Source organism: Salvelinus alpinus, chromosome 3 (genome assembly GCF_045679555.1).
Source record: "Salvelinus alpinus chromosome 3, SLU_Salpinus.1, whole genome shotgun sequence".
Lineage (NCBI taxonomy): Eukaryota > Metazoa > Chordata > Actinopteri > Salmoniformes > Salmonidae > Salvelinus > Salvelinus alpinus.
Genome location: NC_092088.1, coordinates 42,135,026 through 42,159,056, shown reverse-complemented (window position 1 = coordinate 42,159,056; position 24,031 = coordinate 42,135,026). Strand labels below are relative to the sequence as shown.

At 43.7% G+C, this 24,031-nt stretch overlaps 1 protein-coding gene and 1 long non-coding RNA gene across 3 annotated transcripts in view; both read right to left on the bottom strand.

Annotated features, from left to right (window-relative positions):
- Nucleotides 1-1,304: 1,304 nt before the first annotated feature.
- Nucleotides 1,305-4,667, bottom strand: LOC139570732 (mRNA decay activator protein ZFP36L2-A-like). Of its 2 annotated transcripts, none has more exons than XM_071392868.1 (2): nucleotides 4,325-4,667; nucleotides 1,305-4,063 (listed from the first exon to the last, which is right to left on the bottom strand). In XM_071392868.1, the coding sequence occupies exons 1-2, from the start codon at nucleotides 4,409-4,411 to the stop codon at nucleotides 2,885-2,887; spliced, it is 1,266 nt and encodes a 421-aa protein (XP_071248969.1). In that variant the 5' UTR covers nucleotides 4,412-4,667; the 3' UTR covers nucleotides 1,305-2,884. The 2 variants fall into 2 exon arrangements, with proteins under 2 accessions (XP_071248969.1, XP_071248970.1); XM_071392869.1 differs by having other exon boundaries at nucleotides 1,305-4,059; nucleotides 4,325-4,654.
- A 1,499-nt stretch (nucleotides 4,668-6,166) lies between these two features.
- The window catches only part of LOC139570733 (uncharacterized), a 32,624-nt gene continuing 14,759 nt past the window's right edge, over nucleotides 6,167-24,031 (bottom strand). The window contains exons 3-5 of the long non-coding RNA XR_011674154.1: nucleotides 10,576-10,642; nucleotides 7,595-7,744; nucleotides 6,167-6,882 (exon numbers count right to left, since the gene is read on the bottom strand). This is a non-coding gene — a long non-coding RNA (uncharacterized lncRNA). The remainder of the gene's footprint in view (nucleotides 6,883-7,594; nucleotides 7,745-10,575; nucleotides 10,643-24,031) is intronic.

Genomic DNA, 24,031 nt, shown 5'->3' with positions numbered 1-24,031 from the left:
AATAATACAGTCGGGACCTGTTATAACAGGTTCATAAAATGCTTATACATGTGTAATGAATGCGCTATGAATACGTAGTTAAAGGAAATCATTTCTGAGTAGGAGACTGAGGCCTCTGCATATGTATTTCAAGACCAATCATAACAGAGGGTATGGCTACTCTCATCCATTCACAGATAAAACATACCATGTGGGGATGCAGGAAGTTGATGTCATATGTGACTCAACTTCTTGGCATCCCATTAGTGTAGTATGCATGGAGACTGCTTTATTTCCTAACACACACCACACCCTACCTACTCACAATTCAGATTTGTTCCTAGGTCTGTAAGGGTAATAAAACCAAATTCACGTAAACGTAGTAAGTTCCTCAACCTTACCTCCCACTAGTGCGGGATTGGGCTGTACTGTGGAGTCTGAAAGTGTGGAAGGTCTACTCTACAGTCAACACAAAGCCCCATTGGCCTCTAGCCAAGACAAGTAGGCTGTGTTTACACAGGCATTACAAATCTTATGTTTTTCCCCCCACTAATTGGTCTTTTGACCAATCAGATCAGCTTTCTTGCCAAGAATTTGGCAAAAGATTAGAATTGGGCTGCCTTTGTAAGTGCAGCTATACAGTCACAGAGCAGGCCTTGGAGACCAGCCACTCTGTACAGGTATGCCAGAGATGGGGGTGCATTCACACTAATGGTTCCAGCCTTTCCCCTCAAATGATGGGGGAAGAGTTAATGGGAAAGAGGTGATTTGTATTTAGCACGTGTGTTAAAGCTGTAATCCTTAGTTGATACATACATTTTTGGATGTATAAATGGTTTATGTATACCCATTGATTCATGAAGAATAACTTATGACTCAAGAGTTTAGTTCAGCTCTTGTACCCCATCAGAACCCAAAATATACATTTGTTTACCTCCAATGCTTGCGAAGAACGTAAACAAACACTATAGCTATATAGACTCAAAACTATAATTTTGATATAGGTGGTCAGTCCTTTCATCCACAGCCATCTATGAATTTAAGTGGTTACATTTCTCCAGGCCCATCTATCAGATTTTTAACAAATCAGAGGCAGGGTGCCAAGGATTCTAGCTTTCAGAACATGGCAGAGCAGAGCTGACCACTGCATTTTCAGGAGGCAGTATCGGTCACTTAGTATGAAGTGATGAAAGGGGGCACTGTTGAAAACAGGTTTAGAATTATAATTTCTATGGGTGACACTCTACTAGGGGAAGGTCTTACTGGGAATTCCAACACACTTGCATCATTCTTTATGTAAAAGATAAAACCAAGCAGCACAATACTATTTTTCAAAATGATTTTATTGGGAGAACTACAAAAAATGTACAGTACAAAGTTAAGTCTTACACTCAATTTGTAGTGAACCGACTCCCCCCGCAAAACAAATTACTACAACTGTCTTTTTGTCCGTTTTTAATTACATTCAAAAAGCTTTACTTCTGATAAAGTAGTCAAAAAGCACAGTGCGCAACCCCTGTACCTACTATGTACAAACGTTCAATCACTCCCCCATCCAGAAAATTCTGAAGACTGCTTTTTCCCCCCTTGAGATTGTTTGACTAGTCAATCTAAATAAGTGTAGAGAAACACGGAATTTCCCCCCAAAAAAGGTATAGTTGTCCCAAGGTGTCTTATAAAAGTGGTAACCACCTGCAAAAGTAATTCAGCTCCAACACTACATTCAATTCAACTTGTGTAAAAGATACATGTAGGAAAAATACTTTATTTGGTTAATGTTAAGGCATGTAAGATGGTGAATTCCGTAGGCACTACACAATAATACTGGAGCACAAGGGATTGCTACATTCTTTAGCACGTGGCTGGAATCAGTGTGACCTCGTGCAAACAGAAGAAAACAAAAATACTTTTTTGGTTAATTTATTTACTTGGGTTCTTTGTCACTGAAGTCTGATCTATATAAAAAAATAAAATTAAAATAAAAACGTAAGGCTAGCTCAGGTTTGGACGGTCTGCACAACCACATCGTTTATACAGAAACATCTAGACATGGACTAAAAAAAAAAGAAAAGGCTTCCACAGCGCTTACAAGCAAACAGCAATCACGCAAACTTGTTTTAATAAACGTAAACAAAATTAATGAAATAAATATCACGTGTCCTCTTAAATTAAGATCTTTTTTTACTCATTTACAATAAAAATAAGTGAAGTTACAAAATGGAAACCAAAAACAAAATATATATTACTGTGAAAAGAACATACACTCCACTTTATGCAGATTAATAATGGCGATCATAATTTAAACATAAAAGAATATAGATCTATTGCTTCATCATACTTGATAAATACAGTATGGACACAAATTACCAATGATGTATAGCCTATACTTTTCACAAGATAATAAATAAGTTAAATAGTTCATAGCCAGTTACACACTGCTATGTAAATCACTCAACAGCTAAAAAAAAAAAAATGATTCAACCATCAGTGATTTCCCCAAACAAACCGAACGCGATTGCTTTTCAACTAAGCAACAAACCACTGTTGTGGTGCTGTGAAACAGATTAAAGTCCTGGAATGGAAGTTTAAACGTTCATAAAGGAACACATACTTTTGAAAAACAAATGTTACATTGTGTCAAGGCATATTCTTGGCGGGATGGAGGAAATCTGAAACCACTTTGCAGTGTCAGTGTCAAGTTCTGTACACATCTATCCCAGGGAAGTGTGGCTTGCCTGATAGACCAAAAATACTGCCATTAATTGCAGCTCAAATAAGTAAGTCGCTGATGGAATGCCTTCTGTTGATATCTACTTTTATACAGCTATACCATTACAAAAAGGAAAAACAACTAATGCCATATCAAGGATAATTTTCATCCATTGAAAACAACATGATAGGATGTTTAGTCATCTGAAATCGACAGCCTGCTGAAGATTGGCAGACGTTTCCCAGCATCCAAACTTGGGGACTCGGAGCCGCTGAGACTCCCAGAAGAGCTGAGGGACCCGCTCGCATAGCTCTCCAGGTCTGAGAGGGAGTCGGGCGGGCTGGGAGGCGAGTCGAACACCGGCGACTCGTTGAGGCGGCGCAGGGACTGCAAGTGGCTCATGTTGTATGAAGGGGGAGAAGGGGGGCACACGTTAGCTTGAATGTTCCCGTAGTAGGCGTTGAACTGGTTGTTGGCATAGCCGTTCTGAGTATGCATGGCAAGGGGAGCAAGTAAGGCTTTCAGGTCCTGCCCAGGAAAATTGAATGCACTGTTCACACAAGACATGGAGTTGGGAGACAGCATGTCCTCATAATAGTTGGGAGAGCAAGAAGAGGGGGGTGGTGGGGTGCGCGACGTGGGGCTCTCGAGCAGTGGCGACTCAAGTCCATGGTGGCTGGAAAAGCCAGAAAAACTCTGGCTGTGGTGAAGCTTTGGTCTGTCCCGGTTGTGCCCACCTTGCTGCGGAACAACCTCCCTTTGACCATAGCCACAGAGCTCCCGAGCCGACTTGGGTTCCCCCTGCATGTTGGCGTTGATTGGAACAGGTCTGCGCTCATCAGCGTTGTGGATAAAATGACAGCGGGGACCGTAGGGGCAGAAGCCAATAGTGTGGAAAGTGCGACAGGGCTCGGTTTTGTACTTGGGGTGACGAGACAAATTTCTCAGCTCGTGGTAGCCGTGAGCAAACTGGCACTTCTCTCCATATTTGCATGCCCCGTTCTCCTCGAAGGGCCTGCAGAGTTCGGTCTTGTAGCGCGTGGAGTTGATCTGAGAGCCCGGCTTCTGCTGTAGGATCTGCAGCTGCTGGCTGCGGTCACTGTTCTCGCTGTATGCCCTGTCACGGAACTTGTTCTCCTTGTTCATAATGGCAGTGCTGCTGCTGCTCGCGTTCTCCTTCAAATTAGTGTAGGAGTTGACGGAGTACTTGTTGCTGTTGATCATTGCTTCCATGTTGCTGGTCGAGTTTCTACGGAAAAATCCCGGCGTGAAAGAAAAACTGTTGGAACTCTGTGTAGGTGTCAGTGGAGCCCCCACCGCTTTGTTATCCAGCATGCTATTGATGTGATTCATAGCGTTCATGTTCATATCTTGCTGTTGAGAGAGAAGACAAACATAAGCAATGCATTTAAACTAACACGGTTTTGGCCAAATGCATATTCAATTCTGATAAGTTCTGAGTGCAAACGTAAACTTACTAACAATGGAAAAACTATGGCGGGCTCACGCTAGCAACAAGTGATTGCTTACTCTACGCCGCTAGTTGTAGCCTACTGAAAATAAAAAGGCATGCTCAAGCGATCAGACCTGGTAAAGAACAAGACTTCCCATCTACAATGGGGAAATATACTTTACCTTGTAAAGCATGTCGATGTCGTACAAAGCGGACAACATGGTTGCAGACATCTCTTTTTCGGATGTTTGTCGCAGTAGATCTCTCATAGAGGACCAACCAGGATCCTTCAATGCACGAGGCAACTGTTGTAGATTGTGCCACGACTGGTTTTTAGAACGCTTGGAAGTTCTGAAAAATCGAAATTTGCAATTCCAGTGGTGGAGATGAAATTAACAAGTTGTGGAAAGTAAGTTCCTTGTATTGGGTTGTAGATTCTTCCCTCGAGAAGCGCTGAAATAGAGTGCTTCACTAACTACCTCTCCTCTGCACATGAATATAAATGCTTCGCAGTGGCTCGAGGGTGGAGCTTTCTGAAGTTGTAACAATGTTTTGTAGATCACGCCCCCGTATTCGAACGTCTTCCAGTCACTGGTTGGCGTCTAATTATTATACTCCACCTCGAAATCTAGTGTTTCCTCCAAAATTCTATCACGCAATTTGTGAAAGTTGGTCCCTTTTTGAATGAGGGGCAAGGTTGTTGAATCAAGCAATAGGGTACAGTAGGAGTTGCTCGAAAAGTCATTAATCTTTGTACACGTTAAAGCAACTATACAAACTGGAGACCACTGCGTTTCGCTTCTCTCTCTCTCTCTCTCGCAGGTGCGTGAGTAGGAACGCAAGTGTCGGGAAAATGGTATCAGAAACCAGAGTGAAATATTTTTGCTGTTTAGGTTTGTTAGTGATTGCATAAACCACACACCACGAAATTCTGTCCTAGTTCAGGGCTCTCCATACCTGTTCCTGGAGAGCTACAGTCCTATAGGTTTTCACTCCAACCCTAATTTACGGTACCGGATTCTAATAATGAACGTTAGCTGGTTGGTAAACTGAACCCGGTTAGTTACAAGTGGGGTTGGAGCGAGACAGTAATTTAACTTTTTTTTTACCATGACATAAGAATAGTTGATTGGCCTCCCAGCAATCAAATGTATGTGCATCACGGTGCATTTACATATAGTATGGCTAATTGAAATTGAAAGGTCACATGGATAGAAAACAAAAGTGAAATAATGAGTCGGCACGGAATGATTTCCAATCAGCCACTTGTTATATAAAGAGCGTTCAACCATCTATTACACTGTGGCTCAGCAGCACACAATCTCAGAATACTGCACTGAGAGTTGACTAAAGGAATGTGAATATGTAAAAAGCAGTGCAACACTGCCCCCCTAAGAGCAAAGCCCAAAATGACTGACTTGAGCGCCACCTGCTGAGGTTCAAAAAATACATTTGAAATACTTAACGTATTTGTATACGTTTAAAACAGCCTATTTGACGGTGTGATGTAACAAACGCTCACAACCATCCGAAAGCTATGAAAATGGAGCCAAACAAAGTTCACAGATGTAAAGATGGCATAATTAGCAGTGAGGAGCAGGGCTATATTAGGGTCCCACAAGGGAGATATTTTTGTTGCTATAAGTATTTTACAATTCTGTAGAAAACATATCACCAGAAATTGTAGGTTTTTGTGACACCAGTTATCTTTCCAAATCTGGAAGTGGTTAAAAAAAAAAAGTTATACGATTCTGCATCATTCAATAGTCGCACTGAGTGAGTGGTTTAGCTGCTGAGAGCTGGATATAAAGAAAGCCAAATAGCAACAGCCCGAAAACAAATGACACAACGGGTTGGAATCTACTACTACAAACCGTTAAATTAGAGCTGGGGCTGTACTCTGCCTAAATGAGCTTGAGCGTTTATGATAAAAGACGGTCTGACGTCAAAGACAGATGGGCAAGCCTCAAACTTTGAGAAATCCCTTGAACATGTTCTCATCCGCAAAAAAAAAAACACACTCATCACACAGTGCTGTTTTTATTGGGGGATGTTCAAGCGTTCCAGAACATGACATCATTTTTACAGTAACAGGGAACATTGCCATACTACAGCGCAAGACTGCCCAGCTGTCTGGGCAGTCGCTGACACAGGACAGTGGACCATTGTGTTGCCCTCCTAATTACGTAACCTAGGAAACCAAGGGGGCATAAAAACCTATGCAAAGGGATGAAAAGAGTCCACTGGAAAACGTGCTAATACATATTATATATATTTTTTAATCCATACACATACCGCCCTGTGGTTGTTTTCAAGAATTGCGAGACTTGAATCAGGCATCTTTACTTTGAAAAACACAGACAAAACTCAAAACGTATACACTTTCAGCAGTACATTCCCTTCGAAAACCTATACACCCGTCGCTGATAAAACAAACCATTTTAGTCATGAAAAATGTGTATACTGCTTGCATAAGTGTTAAATTCAGAACGTTTCTTGGAGTCTAAAACCCGTAGCCAGTGTGGGAGGACTGGGAGGACCTCCAGAGCCTGCTGGGTCGCCAGGGACAGGGCATCTTCCTGGGCTGACAGACTGAGGAGCTCTGCCTGGTTCTGGTTCAGAGCCTTCAGCCCTGGGGCTTTGAAGAGGACACCCAGGTATCTGTGTAGCAGCCGCATCCACTGGACAGTAAGGCCCACAGGTTCAGATCTCCACTCTCAAACAGGAACACCTCCTCATCCTGAGCAGTGATGAGAGTGAATGGAATACGATAACGAATGTGTTAGAATGGAAGGTGGGAGAGGGTCATGAATAGGAATCAGATTGAATTAAGTTCATTTGATGCTTTTCTATCAATTCAGATATTGGTAGTAGAGGGATGATGAACAAGAGAATACTCTGCCAAAGGGCATAGATATCTCGCCATTCCATCCCATCTTATCCAGTCGAATCCCGACTCTTCAGAAGGTGTGTGTGTGTGTGTACACGAGTTATAGCTTTCTTTCCCAGAATGGGTTTTGTATAAGCTTCACATTGAGCCTGTGTCGGACAACAGATTGAGAACGGCTTTTTCTGTCTCTCCCACTCCTTATTTGGTGTTCTATGGGTCTTGTGGTAACAGAGTGCTATGAATAAAAATAACATCCTCATTATATCTTCATCAGTGCTACTGTACTATAACAGTGTTTCTCTTTCTGGTGCCTGTTTCCCCTAAAGACTCCCCTGCTCTCCCAACCATACTTGCCGTCTCTCCAGGATCGGGGTCAATCCCATCTAAATTCACTTACAATTTCAGTTCACTTCCTGAGTTGACTAAATGGAATTGGTTTTAACTCCTACCCCGCTTTTCTCTCTAGATCCTCAGAATGTAGAAATAGGTATGTGAGCCAACATCCCGTTGTTGGCTCTGTCCCCTGTGTCCCTAGACGTGGTGTGTGTCTCTGTGTGCCCACCTGTGGCCCTGGACATGGCTGTAGGGTTGCTGTGCCAGCTGTTCCAGTTGTGGGGGCAGGTGCCAATGGGCATCCTCACCCTGACAGAGTGGCTGCCGGGAGACGGCGAAGGAGAGCAGGAGCAAGAGACAGCCACATCAGGCAACTGACCTGGTAAGAAAGGAGACACACACACACACACACACACACACACACACACACACACACACACGCACACGCACACGCACACGCACACACACACACGCACACAGGGTTGAGCTGGGAAAGAGTGTATGAGTGAGAGGAAAGACACCTGAAGTGGCGAGAGACAGACATGACAGTATTAACACTCATCCAGCAACAGGCCCAAGACTGAACGACTCCAGTTGTCCATGTATCGACTTGAAAGCGCTCTGAAACTGTGTGTGCGTGTGTGTATATTTTTGTGTTGTTATCCCTTGACCATGCCCTGTACAGTTGATACCCGGAGATAACACAAGGGACTTCAAAAGTCATTCAGACATACCAGTTAAAACACTACCGCCCAGACGGCATCCCAACCCACTCCTACTGCCGTGCTGGAAATCCTGGCCATTCAGGAGGATTGGTTTTCCCTTCTAAGAGGGGGTGTAAAACCAAGTTCTTGAGATTCAGGGAAACCCACTCGGGAACCTAAGAAGTTGTTGACTGTACAGTATTATCAGAGATTAAGTGGGTCGAGCCAGAGTGGCATGTTCCTTTCTCGAACCAAAGGGCTGTGCCGCCCATCTCTGGGTTGGCCCGGCTCTGATGTCACCCCAGCCATTCATCCCAGAGGGGAAGAGAGGGCGACAGGCTTTACCGCTGGACCCGGGCCAGCCTGCTTCAAAACACAACCAGCCCCAAACATTAAGACATAATAGGGAACTCTAGCCGCTCTTTAATCTATGGACTTTCGGGAGGTTTCACACTTCACTAACGCAATTTCCCCTCGTCTCTCCTCGGCTTACAGTACACAACATCCACTCCTCTCAGTGGATTGTCTTTCCCCTGCTATTACTGTGTGTGTGTGTGTGTGTGTGTGTGTGTGTGTGTGTGTGTGTGTGTGTGTGTGTGTGTGTGTGTGTGTGTGTGTGTGTGTGTGTGTGTGTGTGTAAGTGTGTGTAAGAGTGCCAGTGTTAGTGTGTTGTTTATGTGAGTAACAGTGTTTATCCGAAAATGTTAAATCAGAGAGATGACAGGGCGGTGCCAACATCTTCCCATTGGTGAATGGGGCTGGCGAGGGGGTGACTGTTCTACTACTACTATTACAGCTGGCACATTGTAAGCCTGTTGGAACAGGGTGGATAGTAAAGGACAGGACAGCGAGTGGAGAGTAATCCAGGAGTATGCACTCTACAAAGTAAATGGACTCCTACGATTATGGATCTCATAATAACCAGTTCTGTAAAACGTATTCACTCTACCATAACATGACATGAGGAAAGGTACTGTAGGCGATTGTATGAGCTATAGCTGCACTGGAAATAGAAGTAGACTCATTTCAGAGAGATCAATGACATCCTCCAATAAATAACTGCAGAAGCCAAGTGAAGCCCGTTCCAAGTCCTGCCCTTCTGTCACGTCCATGGTATTTTGGGGTGAATTTGTCTCATCTGTATCATTTCGCAGCCAGCAAGCTCTGTGCCATACATACGAAGGACGTTTCGCTATGACACGGAGACAGATTCCGACGGGAAAGGAGGACGCTTAATTCCCGAAATCAATATGTGGTGGGAGTCTTGGGCTGGAACTAATTAACACACTTTTTAAGTAAGGAAAGAGAGAGGAGGGAGCTTTCGGTGTTCGGCAAATCCAGGACTTAGCTTCTGCAGCTGGGGGGTGTTGGGTGTCCCAATGACAGAGGGGGATTTTGGGGGAGGCGAGCTGTAATGATAGTGGTGAAATAAGAGAGATTGGTGGACCTCCCTCCCTCTCCCCCATCTCTCCCTGGTGTCATCATGCTGTGTGTTCAGCCACCTCTGCTCAGTTACCCACATCAGAGGGATATGGGGCCACAGTACCTCTATTCCCAGTTTTACCTCACCTGGGCCCCTAACCTGGGGACCACACCAGCCCCTGCCCTCCACCTGCCTTTTTAACAAGGCCCTGCTCTGCTTAACCCTTCACTCTCCACAGCTCAGAGAAACCAATCTGTTTTGAGTGCTGGGACTCAAATGGTTCAAATCTTTGTATACCTGTACCCATATGCCCACACACATTCACTGGCAGTTACACACACACACACACACCGTGCAGAGGAGCAGAGACCAGGAAGTGTTGAGGTGTGTGTGTGTGTGTGTGTGTGTGTGTGTGTGTGTGTGTGTGTGTGTGTGTGTGTGTGTGTGTGTGTGTGTGTGTGTGTGTGTGTGTGTGTGTGTGCGTGTGAGAGAGGGGTGTCAAATGAACACACACTTTACAGCCCCAACTTCCTGCTATGTCTCCGCAAGAACCAGAGTGTGAGATCAAGGCTATAGCTTCTGATCCCAATAGCCTGTACTGTAGTACTCAATAACAACTATCACAACAAATCTGTAATCATAAACATATAAAAGCTGGTTCAGGAAGGTTAAAGTGAAGTCAACCTTCAATAATGGCAGCTGTCAATGGCCACCTAGGTCATTCTCCAGAGGGAGCCTTAAGGACTGCACTTAGACCAGGTACAGCTACATTAACCTCTCCTTCAGCCTCTGCCAACGTTTTTATGCCAAAACTTGGAACCTGGTGGGACTCTAGGTGTCCGTCTCCAGGCTAGACTAGAGGAACTAACACCGAGGAGTGATTTTAGCTCTTGTTCTAAACGTAGGTGATTTTCTACAGAGGATCACTTTCTCTATATGCTTTTTCTTCAGTCGTTGTTAGTAAACTAATCTGGGCCTCGGCTCTGACGGATAGGAGACTTTTAGTTGCAGGTTTAGTTACATTCATATACCACCAACCCAGGTTTAACGATTGAATGATCCCCAGTTAAAAACAGGACTAACCTGGTTTATAAGTGAACGATCCTTTGCTACATCAGGATATCCTCCGATCCTCCTGCCCTTTGATTTACTGTAAATGAATGGACAGAGAAACACACACACATATTACATAATATTGAAGTTAATATAGACATGGGCTGAGGCAGTGTGGATTCAGTGATGGTTCATTGACAAATGATGGTTGATGGTTCATTGAGAATGGCCTAGATAAGCACAGGCAGGTCAGCAAATCCCATAGACGGGTTGGTTGTTTAGCAACAAAACTGCCGGGTGCGCAACTATGGGGCAAAACAGACGGGGTTGGTTTAGATTGTTGATAACATGTCAACTTTATTTAGTCTCCATAGGTTTATTGAAGAAAAAAAAATACATTTGCTCAATGAGCACTTGTCTTGCAAATACATTGTTAGTTGTTGGTTAGCTAGCTAGCACATTTTTTTGCTATTTTAGCATTGGCATGAAATCAGTCCAAACACCTCAAAATAACACATGGTATCAAGAACAAGATAAAACTAGCTGAAACGAGCCACATACGATTCCCCACATGGCAGCTTATTGTCATTGTTGCTAGCTATGTGATGGGTCAGAAGTTTACATACACTAAGTTGACTGTGCCTTTACACAGCTTGGAAAATTCCAAAAAATGATGTCATGGCTTTAGGAGCTTCTGATAGGCTAATTGACATTATCTGAGTCAATTGGAGGTGTACCTGTGGATGTATTTCAAGGCCTACCTTCAAACTCGGTGCCTCTTTGCTTGACATCATGGGAAAATCAAAAGAAATCAGCCAAGACCTCAGAATAAAAAATGATAGACCTCCACACGTCTGGTTCATCCTTGGGAGAAAATTACAAATGCATGAAGGTACCACGTTCATCTGTACAAATAATAGTATGCAAGTATAAACACCATGGGACCACACAGCCGTCATACCGCTCAGGAAGGAGACGCGTTCTGTCTCCTAGAGATGAACGTACATTGGTGAGAAAAGTGCAAATCAATCCCAGAACAACAGCAAAGGACCTTGTGAAGATGCTGGAGGAAACAGGTACAAAATTATCTATATCCACAGTAAAACGAGTCCTATATCGACATAACCTGAAAGGCCACTCAGCAAGGAAGAAGCCACTGCTCCAAAACTGCCATAAAAAAGCCAGACTATGGTTTGCAACTGCACATGGGGACAAAGATCGTAATTTTTGGAGAAATGTCCTCCGGTCTGATGAAACAAAAATAGAACTGTTTGGCCACAATGACCATTGTTATGTTAGGAGGAAAAAGGGGGAGGCTTGCAAGCCAAAGAACACCATCCCAACCGTGAAACACGGGGGTGGCAGCATTATGTTGTGGGGGTGCTTTGCTGCAGGAGTGACTGGTGCACTTCACAAAATAGATGGCATCATGAGGCAGGAAAATGTTGTGGATATATTGAAGCAACATCTCAAGACATCAGTCAGGAAGTTAAAGCTTGGTCTCAAATGGGTCTTCCAAATGGACAATGACCCCAAGCATACTTCCAAAGTTGTGGCAAAATGGCTTAAGGACAACAAAGTCAAGGTATTGGAGTGGCCATCACAAAACCCTGACCTCAATCCTATAGAAATTTTTTGGGCAGAACTGAAAAAGCGTGTGCAAGTATGGAGGCCTACAAACCTGACTCAGGTACACCAGCTCTGTCAGGAGGAATGGGTCAAAATTCACCCAACTTATTGTGGGAATCTTGTGGAAGGCTACCCGAAACGTTTGACCCAAGTTAAACAATTTAAAGGCAATGCTACCAAATACTAATTGAGTGTATGTAAACTTCTGACCCACTGGCAATGTGACTATTAAACAATTTAAAGGCAATGCTACCAAATACTAATTGAGTGTATGTAAACTTCTGACCCACTGGGAATGTGACAAAATAAATCTCTCTACTATTATTCTGACATTTCACATTCTTAAAATAAAGTGGTGATCCTAACTGACCTAAGACAGGGACTTTTTACTAGGATTAAATGTAAAGAATTGTGAAAAACTGAGTTTAAATGTTTTTGGCTAAGGTGTATGTAAACTTCCGACTTCAACTGTAACTAACTACCTGCTAACCATGTGTACTTTAATAACATTCATAACCACAGTCATAATCACCATAATTAACTTACATAATTAATATTGTGTTTTCTGGTCAGGTCAGGACTTAATTAGAAAATGACTCTTGTCCTTTATGTTTGGTATCGAGTTTGTCTAAAAAAATGTGCTCTTAAAACAGCCATAATCATGTTGGTAACCCAGATCAAGTAGCCCCCTGTCCCCATCTTTCCTTTCCCTCCAACCCAGTATTTTATTTATTTTTTATTTCACTTGGCAAGTCAGTTAAGAACAAATTCCTATTTTACACCCCGGCCAAACCCTCCCCTAACCCGGACGATGCTGGGCCAATTGTGTGACGCCCTTTGGGACTCCCGATCATGGCCGGTTGTGATACTACAGACCCAGGTTCGATCCCAGGCTGTGACACCTCTAGCACTGAGATGCAGTGCGATAGACCGCTGCGCCACTTGGGAGCCCAGTACAGTCGTGTCCCTCTAATGACATTATGTAGCCTAGTGTCCCACCTCTGTCCGAGCAGGTGAAAGTGTTAAGGGGTGGTGAGGTGAAGAGGTTTTGATTTCAACCTAATCAGCAGAGTAATTTGGGGGGGGGGGGGGGTCTATTGGATATATATGGTGCTCTTTGGTAAAGGGTTTAATTGGCCATTGAAAATATAACACACTTTCCAAGTCAATGGACCATCTACTGTACAACATTGTAAGTACACCCAACTGTACTTAACTCAAGCACTCTTCCGTCTCCCTCCACACACCACTCCTATGTTGAAATAAGGAGTCGGTGGATATGAAGTAGAGGTTGAAGGTAACTCCTGAGGTCTACTGGGGTGAAGGGGGAGGGTTACAGATCAAACATCTTCACATCACTGATTCACTTCCATATCAGAGGCAGAGGGCTGTCATTACATGGCCATGGATAAACACCTCCACTACTTTAGCCTGCTACGTTAGGTCATAAACATGTCCTGGACAACTCTGTTGCTATCAATATCAAAACATACAAATCACTTCGAATAGGACACCAACACACTGTGTCCTTTTGGACAGCAGACCAACGTACGATCTGTAGTCCATGAAGAATTCTGGACGCCCACACATCAGGGTTGAACTCTCAGGCAATGACGAGTGTGGTGAGTAGGGAGAAAAAGGACACACACACACACACACAGCAATTATGTTCATTGTATTCCCATCCGGTTGTAGAAAAAGCATCTTAGTTTTAGTCATCTGGTTCTATCATATCTGATGGTGAACTGACATGGTATCTGACCCTGCTCTGCCCCAACGTACACATGGATGTATAGACATGGATGTTCTTTAGATTAGAGCGCAATGAGGTGATGTTATCAGTGGAGGCAGACGCAGGGACAATAAGGGTGGCTCCTGTGTTTTCACCGGGAGAAGAAGCTGGGAAAATAGAGGAAGGGTGTTTCTTGAGGAGAGAAAGTCACACTCTTAATATTTCCATGTGTGTGTGTGTGTGTGTTAGTTTGAGAGTCCATCAATGTCCCAAGACCTGAGTCACAAAATTCTTTGGAAAACAAAGATCAAAAGCTTCCTAGCCACACACACACGCAGACACACAACCCAAATGATATCCAGCCCTAGGGTAACCCCCTGCCAAACTAGATTTAGCACCCCTCATTCCGGGAACACTCCCCAATCCTAGTGAGAAACCACGTCAGTGCTCCTCACCACCTCCAACATGTGTATGCGTTTGGCACTGTGACAGAGACGGCAATAGAAAAACATAGATAATATAAAATGACCCCGTAATCTAAGTATTTACAACATATCCACTAGGGTTGGGCGATGTCAACTTGTGTTATCGTGAGTATGTACTCATAAAACATTGTGATATATGATAGTATCTCCCCCTATTGGCCAACCCGTTTTTGTTTTATTACAAAACAAAACAAAAAAACGTGCATGCTACAACTGGATGAATCATGACAAAAGATAATTGTTGAAAGCCTGGACAGAGGCTAAGTACAGGAAAATATTTTATAAATTCTTTTGATGGTGCTTCAGCATGGAACAGGTTTGTGTGTCTGTCTGTGCACATGACAGAGCAAAGCGACAGTCGACTGATGAGGAACAGGGTGCCTTGCCATAGTGAGTTTGGTTCTAAATCATTGGCTGGATAGAATCAAAGTCTACCGTCTACAGAACTGGATAATTTGCCACATCTGCCTCTTTTCATATTTCTTTGTTCAATCTATCATAAAGCTGTGATTGAGATTACTCTAGGCCTATAGACTCTGAATTGTATTCTTGTTCTTTTTGAAAGCGGCACGTTTAAGACAACACCTTCTTTGGCTATTAGAATATTTGGTAAATAGGCTACGGTTCATAACTTTAACTTGTCTTAAAGCTTTTATGATAGGCCTAGTAGGAGGATAGGTTATTGGCCATTTGGTTTTCAACCTCGCATGGAGGGATTTTCCTGTCCCGCATGGATAATTTCTTTCTTAATAAACTTAAACTACAAAGCCAGCCCGATTGCGTTAGCTCGGGTCCTTATTCCAGCATACCCGGAAGATACAGAGACAGAGGAACCGAAACAAGCAAACAGAGCTAACAATAAACGTCATTTAAAATAAGAATGAAAGCTTTTCTGCATATTCCTTATACCATTCCAAACTGTTACTGAGGGGAGGTAAGAATAATGTGTGTAATGTATGAAGTGAGATCCCTAAGTTAGCAATGTGGGTCAACACACAAGTTAACTTAGCTGAAAACGGAGCAGGGGGAGATGAGTGTGTGTGTGTGGGCGCGTTCGCGTTCGCTCACCAAATGCTGCCCGCGGCCAGTGACGGACTTCTCCGTCACAGTTAGCTAGCTAACGTTACTGTTTCATACCCTCTCGACTGAGGTGAATTAGCTAATTAGCTAGCTAGTAGCTACGACAGCCAGTTCAGCTCTAGCCTCCAGCTATCTGTCAGATAGTGATATGAGGTGGCTATTATTATCTAATGGCTGTTGTTTGTATGGAAATGTTTTGTAGCCTTTGTTTTGTCCTGTTTCAACAGAAGTAAATGGACTTGCCTAGTTTTCAGCAGTTGATGTACCGTTAGAGCTGGCCAAAAGTTGGCTAGCTCTCTCTCTCTCTCTCTAATATCTAGCTTGCATTTTTTTTTTGCCTCAATCACACTAGACCTGAATCAAACGATGAAACGTGGCCAAATGTGGCCAAATGATTGAAGGCCGATATTCAGACGTTTTTTCTGTGCAATGCGAGTTTTCATTAGAGTCAGTGTAGTAATGTAGCATTATTGATATGTCAGTTTCCCTAGCTAATTCCTTACTTTTCACACGGACACAGTAGCTAATAAACAGCTCTACAGGCTTCACTGTCATGGTGCACAGTCAGTCAGTACACAACACTATGCTCACCATGTCTTAACAGGATCAGATGGTGACAGGTGTCCCAGCAGGGTCAGACAGCCGGAAGACCAGTCTACGGAGCTCAGGTGAATTTTACAGTATATTAACAATATCAGTGAATGATACAAAGTTACATCTTGACTTGAAGGGTAGACCTATAGTAGCTATAGTAGAGCAGCCTAAGCGTTAAGCTACAGTCTGGGATCTGGGAATAATGGGAATTTTAATTGTTGAACCATTGATTCTATTCTTGGATAATATAAATGTATAAATGTACTGTACACCAAGTTATTCTTTGTCGTGCTTCATTTAAGCATAACAGATGTTGACAGGGGTCTCAGCAGGGTCAGGCAGCCAGGAAGGACAAGTCTGTGACGGACCTGAGGTGAATTTGTGCAGATACAACACTTTCTCTCTGTGCAGCAAACACTGGACAAGCCGGATGTTTAAAGACTGCATTTTCCCGATGACACAACATGAAAACACTCAAATGTGAGGAAGACCTGGTATAAGATATTGATGATGAATGGCTACAGATGTGTTTGAATTCCCAGCCACGTTCATATAATCTCAGACATAAATTACTACAGTTGAAGACCACCCACAGAACGTACTCTATCCCAGTGAAACTGAATAACACGCACTCAGAAATGTCATTCCCCTGCTGGAGATGTAAAAGACAAAAAGGGGACAGGCGGTGGCATTCAGAAAGTATTCAGACCCCTTGACTTTTTCCACATTTTTGTTACATTACAGCCTTATTCTAAAATTGATTAAATAAAACATTCTCCTCATAAATCTACACACAATACCCCATAATGACAAAGCAAAAACAGGTTTTTAGAAATGTTTGCAAAAGCAGAAATACCTTACTTAAATAAGTATTCAGACCCTTTGCTATGAGACTAGAAATTGAGCTCAGGTGCATCCTGTTTCCATTCATCGTCCTTGAGATGTTTCTACAACTTGACTGGAGACCACCTGTGATAAATTCAATTGATTGGACATCATTTGGAACGGCACACACCTGTCTATATAAGGTCCCACTGTTGATAGCGCATGTCAGAGCAAAAACCAAGCCATCAGGTCAAATTAATTGTCCGTAGAGCTCCGAGACAGGATTGAGTCGAGGCACAGGCCTGGGGAAGGGTACTAAAAATGTTCTGCAGCATTGAAGGTCCTCAAGAACACAGTGGCCTCCATCATTCTTAAATAGAAGAAGTTTGGAACCAACAAGACTCTTCTTAGAGCTGGCCGCCCGACCAAACTGAGCAATCAGGGGAGAAGGGCCTTGGTCAGGGAGGTGACCAAGAACCCGATGGTCACTCTGACAGAGCTCCAGAGTTCCTCTGTGGAGATGTTAGAACCTTCCAGAAGGACAACCATCTCTGCAGCACTCCACCAATCAGGCCTTTATGGTAGAGTGGCCTGATGGAAGCCACTCCTCAGTAAAAGGCACATGACAGCCCGCTTGGAGTTTGCCAAAAGGCACCTAAAGGACTTAGACCATGAGAAACAAGATTCTCTGGTCTTATGAAACCAAGATTGAACTCTTTGGCCTGAATGCCAAGTGTTATGTCTGAAGGAAACCCGTCACCATCCCTATGGTGAAGCATGGTGGTGGCAGCATCATGCTGTGAGGATATTTTTCAGCAGCAGGACCTCAGACTGGGGTGAAGGTTCACCTTCCAACAGGACAAGGACCCTAAGCACACAGCCAAGACAACGCAGGAATGGCTTCGGGACAAAGGCGCAGCCAGAGCCCAGACTTGAACCCGATTGAACATCTCTGGAGAGACCTGAAAATAGTTGTACAGCGACGCTCCCCATCCAACCTGACAGAGCTTGAGAGGATCTGCAGAGAAGAATGGGAGAAACTCCCCAAATACAGGTGTGCCAAGCTTGTAGCGTCATACCCAAGAAGACTTGAGGCTGTAATCGCTGTCAAAAGGTGCTTCAACAAAGTACTGAGTAAAGGGTCTGAATACTTATGTAAATGTCATATTTCAGTTTCTTATTATTTGCAATAATGTCAAAACTGTTTTTGCTTTGTCATTATGGGGTATTGTGTGTAGATTGATGAGGAAACAAAACCATTTCATCTTAATTTTAGATTAAGGCTGTAATGTAACAAAATGTGGAAAAAGTCAAAGGGTCTGAATACATTCCGAATGCACTGTATTGGCACATGTCAAGGTCTTTGTAAAGGCTGGCTGAATTATGAATTTTCCTTTCTCCCTGTTTTTGTTTGCTTGGAAATGTTGATAGTGGAGACTTCCATCAGAAGAAACTGTGTAACCAAGCATTTATATCGGCTAAAAAATGCATCGCAATTAATTGGAAGGTTGGTTATCCTCCAACAAATGTCACAATGGATGGCAGAAATGTCAAGGTATGTCACTAGGATTTGATTTATTACAATATTAAGGTTATGCTAGTCAACTTTCATAAGGTCTGGATGCCTTATATGGAATACAGTACGACAAAAAGGAGTCTGTATTGAAACCATTATTTCCATGAGTTTGCCTACAACTCCAGCACCTGCGGAAAGTACCTGCATGTGCATAAGTTCTTCAGCTTTTGTATTGAAAACCTGCCCACGTCAGGGGCGATACCTATTTAGGCAATCCCTAGCTGCTGGGCTGCTCAGTCCTGGGACTGGGGGTCTGCCGTCCTGTGGGTTGTCACTCTGGCCTTGGCCTAACACACCCAAAACCAATCATGAACGTTTCACTAAGATCCTAAAGCTGAGTGGGGTGTGTTAGGTTGGGGCGCTGCAGGGTGGTGGACCCCTAGGGGCAGGACGAGCGACCCAGCTATATTGTGTGCAAGTAAAATGAGCTTTACAGTACTATTAGGCCTGTACTTTTGTTTCCAAACCTTTCCCTTGGGAATAAAAAAAAAAGAAGGTGGGAAGGAAATAGTGTTGGGAGAGAGTTGAGGCAACTTGAGCTGGCTAAGCGGTTTGACTGAAATTTGACAGAGGATGTCTTAAAGACAATCAAAAGTATTCTTACTTTTTTTTTAAAGAATAATTTTTCATTTGTTCAGCTATTGGTTAAAGGTGCAACACAATATAGATTTTTGAATTACATTTGATCTAGTTCAGTCATCAATCACTAAACATATTTAATAATGATCTCGTACCTAGCTTGATGAATGTGTGCAGTTTTGCTTCTTTTTTGCTGTTCTAAATAAAGATGTCTAGAAGGGCCATGGGTCATATTGGATGGTGTAGAAATGCAAGAAATGGGCTTTAGATGCCCCCCAAAAAATTATGGTGGAGGACCCCCCCGCCCGGTTATGTCCCCCCCCACTTCTAAAACCAAAGTTGCGCCCCTGGCCCCAGACACACCACTGCACCCACACCCTGATCAGAGAGACACAAATACACACACATTTATGTTACAGCAGAGCATGGTAGACAGCATGTACCACCAGTCTAGAGGCCAGGATCAGGGCAGCACAGTACAACACACACACACAAAACTGCAGTAACACACTGCACAAATAAAACGGACCCCTACTACACAACACCATTCAATTAAGATGTGTGTAAAACAGAACTAACATGCCATTACACCACATGGAGACTAGGGCAGGAACCCAACCGTCTGTTACACAACTCTAATCATAACCTTGAAAAGCCTCCACAAAAGGAAAAGTGATCCTGCTCACACAGATTGTGTATTTTTCCTGAGAGGCAAGTCTTTGTAATCCAATCCTTACTCTCCACTCTCATTCACTCATTGTTAATACAGCGGTGTGTGTATTGGGGCCCCTACACACACACACGGACGGACACAGACACACAGTCGGCCAGCTCTCCACAACTGTCGCCAGGTGCTGGGCAGTTGGGCACCTAACATGGGGCCTAGAGTGAAGTGAGACTGCTGGGTAAATCTATCTCCTTCATCCATGGTTCTGTCTCTGAATAGAGGAGTGACTGCCTCACAGCCACAGGTATGTGGGTTCTTTCATAGACGGACGGAGAGAGAGAAAAGGAGGGAGGCTACGCCTCACCTACTGTACTCCCACCTTTCCATTAATGCCTGTACATAAATCACAGACGGCTTAGGGCTGTTTGGCAGCAGGGTTTCAATGGAGGACAGGGTACCATTACCGGTGGCCATTTTGACATCACTCTTAAAGTTCCAGTACCAGTCAAAAGTTTGGACACACCTACTCATTCAAGGTTTTTTCTTTGTTTTTACATTGTTAAATTATAGAATAATAGTGAAGACATAAAAACTTGGAAATAACACATAACACATTTGATGCAGTACTCCATCACTGTCCTTGTTCAAATAGCCCTTACACAGCATGGGAGGTGTGTTTTGGGTCATTGGCCTGTTGAAAAACAAATTATAGTCACACTAAGCGCAAACCAGATGGGATGGCGTATCGCTGCAGAATGCTGTGTGCCTTGAATTGTAAATAAGTCACCAACAGTGTCACCAGCAAAGGCACCCCCACACCTCCATGCATCAAGGTGGGAACCACACATGCGGAGATCATCCGTTCACCTACTGTGCGTCTCACAGAAACATGGCGGTTGGAACCAAAAATCTCAAATTTGTACTCATCAGACCAAAGGACAGATTTCCACCGGTCTAATGTCCATTGCTTGTGTTTCTTGGCCCAAGCAAGTCTCTTCTTCTTATTGGTGTCCTTTAGTAGTGGTTTCTTTGCAGCAATTCGACCACGAAGGCTTGATTCACGGAGTCTCCTCTGACCAGTTGATGTTGAGATGTGTCTGTTACTTGAACTCTGTGAAGCATTTATTTGGGCTGAAATGTAGGAGGCTGGTAACTCTAATGAACTTACAGGTTCATCATAGCGCTTGATGGTTTTTGCGACTGCACTTGAAGAACCTTTTAAAGTTCTTGAAATTTTCCAGATTGACTGACCTTCATGTCTTAAAGTAATGATGGACTGTCATTTCTCTTTGCTTATTTGAGCTGTTCTTGCCATAATATGGACTTGGACTTTTACCAAATAGGGCCTTCTTCTGTATACCAACTCTACCTTGTCACAACAACTGATTGGCTCAAACACATTAAGAAGGAAAGATATTACACAAATTAACTGCCAAACTGCCAGAATGCCAAGAGTGTGCAAAGCTGTTATCAAGGCAAAGGGTGGCTACTTGAAGATATTTAGATTTGTTTAACACTTTGGTTACTACATGATTTCATATCTGTTATTTCCTAGTTTTGATGTCTTCACTATTATTCTACAATGTAGAAAATAGTACAAATAAAGACAACGCCTTGAATGAGTAAGTGTTCTAAAACTTTTTACTGGTACTGTTTATATACACTGCTCAAAAAAATAAAGGGAACACTAAAATAACACATCCTAGATCTGAATGAATGAAATATTCTTATTAAATACTTTTTTCTTTACATAGTTGAATGTGCTGACAACAAAGTCACACAAAAATGATCAATGGAAATCAAATGTATCAACCCATGGAGGTCTGGATTTGGAGTCACACTCAAAATTAAAGTGGAAAACCACACTACAGGCTGATCCAACTTTGATGTAATGTCCTTAAAACAAGTCAAAATGAGGCTCAGTAGTGTGTGTGGCCTCCACGTGCCTGTATGACCTCCCTACAATGCCTGGGCATGCTCCTGATGAGGTGGCGGATGGTCTCCTGAGGGATCTCCTCCCAGACCTGGAATAAAGCATCCGCCAACTCCTGGACAGTCTGTGGTGCAACGTGGCGTTGGTGGATGGAGCGAGACATGATGTCCCAGATGTGCTCAATTGGATTCAGGTCTGGGGAATGGGCGGGCCAGTCCATAGCATCAATGCCTTCCTCTTGCAGGAACTGCTGACACACTCCAGCCACATGAGGTCTAGCATTGTCTTGCATTAGGAGGAACCCAGGGCCAACCGCACCAGCATATGGTCTCACAAGGGGTCTGAGGATCTCATCTCGGTACCTAATGGCAGTCAGGCTACCTCTGGCGAGCACATGGAGGGCTGTGCGGCCCCCCAAAGAAATGCCACCCCACACCATGACTGACCCACCGCCAAACCGGTCATGCTGGAGGATGTTGCAGGCAGCAGAATGTTCTCCACGGCGTCTCCAGACTCTGTCACGTCTGTCACATGTGCTCAGTGTGAACCTGCTCTCATCTGTGAAGAGCACAGGGCGCCAGTGGCGAATTTGCCAATCTTGGTGTTCTCTGGCAAATGCCAAACGTCCTGCACGGTGTTGGGCTGTAAGCACAACCCCCACCTGTGGACGTCGGGCCCTCATACCACCCTCATGGAGTCTGTTTCTGACCGTTTGAGCAGACACATGCACATTTGTGGCCTGCTGGAGGTCATTTTGCAGGGCTCTGGCAGTGCTCCTCCTGCTCCTCCTTGCACAAAGGCGGAGGTAGCGGTCCTGCTGCTGGGTTGTTGCCCTCCTACGGCCTCCTCCACGTCTCCTGATGTACTGGCCTGTCTCCTGGTAGCGGCTCCATGCTCTGGACACTACGCTGACAGACACAGCAAACCTTCTTGCCACAGCTCGCATTGATGTGCCATCCTGGATGAGCTGCACTACCTGAGCCACTTGTGTGGGTTGTAGACTCCGTCTCATGCTACCACTAGAGTGAAAGCACCGCCAGCATTCAAAAGTGACCAAAACATCAGCCAAGAAGCATAGGAACTGAGAAGTGGTCTGTGGTCACCACCTGCAGAACCACTCCTTTATTGGGGGTGTCTTGCTAATTGCCTATAATTTCCACCTGTTGTCTATTCCATTTGCACAACAGCATGTGACATTTATTGTCAATCAGTGTTGCTTCCTAAGTGGACAGTTTGATTTCACAGAAGTGTGATTGACTTGGAGTTACATTGTGTTGTTTAAGTGTTCCCTTTATTTTTTTCGTGAATCACTCATAAGTTTGAAAAAAATCTAAATATTGTTTTTAGGCCATATCGCCCAGCCCTAATGAGTCTTTTGCCCCTGTTAAAAACAGTCCTAGGGGCAGTCCAAAACAGAGCTCATTTGAAGTATCCATCACCTAGGCTAACAAGTGAATGCAGTTTGGGCATTGTAAAATAGGAAAAATACTTTGCAAACAACTCTTGTAAGTGCACATAAAGTAAACATCCACAGTTCTGGTACTGTAGCTCCCCTCACATTTACCTCTGTCCTCATAACATACAGCTGGATACATTGTCTCACATTCCTACCTGCAAAAGGACCTACCGCAAGGACAACCGGTAATTAAGTTAAAATATAATTTTATTCAACATTCTGGCTTGTAGAGAAACTTTCCTGATCGAAACACTAATTTATGCCTGATGTAGAATTCAATCAAATCCAAATTTGGGTTTCCAGGCTACCTCTCTCCTTTTGTCTCTCTCTGTACTTCTCTCACTTTTCCCGTATCCTTCTCTCATTTATGCTTCTCTCACTCCCCCCACTCCCCCCCAACACCTGTTGACATTCCTTTTGCATATTTCTCTGAGTATTATTTATTTAACAGTGCGGCGCTGTTATTAAACCTTTTAAAATGAAAACCCCTTTATGGTGTGTGTGTGTGTGGTGTTGTAGTGAGTATGGGACATGAGCAGGTTATATGGCTTCTGTGGCCCTCAGCTCGTGACTGTGCTGCTGTCTCAGACAGATATTAAAGTAGCATGCCCCCACAGCTGGTCTCTAGTCTCTCTATCGGTCTCTCTGCTGCTCCATGGCTTTTACTTTTTACTACCCCCTTTAATGAGCTCCCGTCTCACCATGCACTGAATCACACACAAGCGCTCTCTCCCAAACAGACACACGCATACACACACAAACGCACACATCCTCCACACACACATACACACACAAACGCACACACACACACATCCTCCACACACACACACACACACATTATTTAGGAATGTAGTGGAGCAAAAGTAAAAGTTGTCAAAATTATAAATAGTAAAGTACAGATACCTCAAAAAACTACTTAAGTAGTACTTT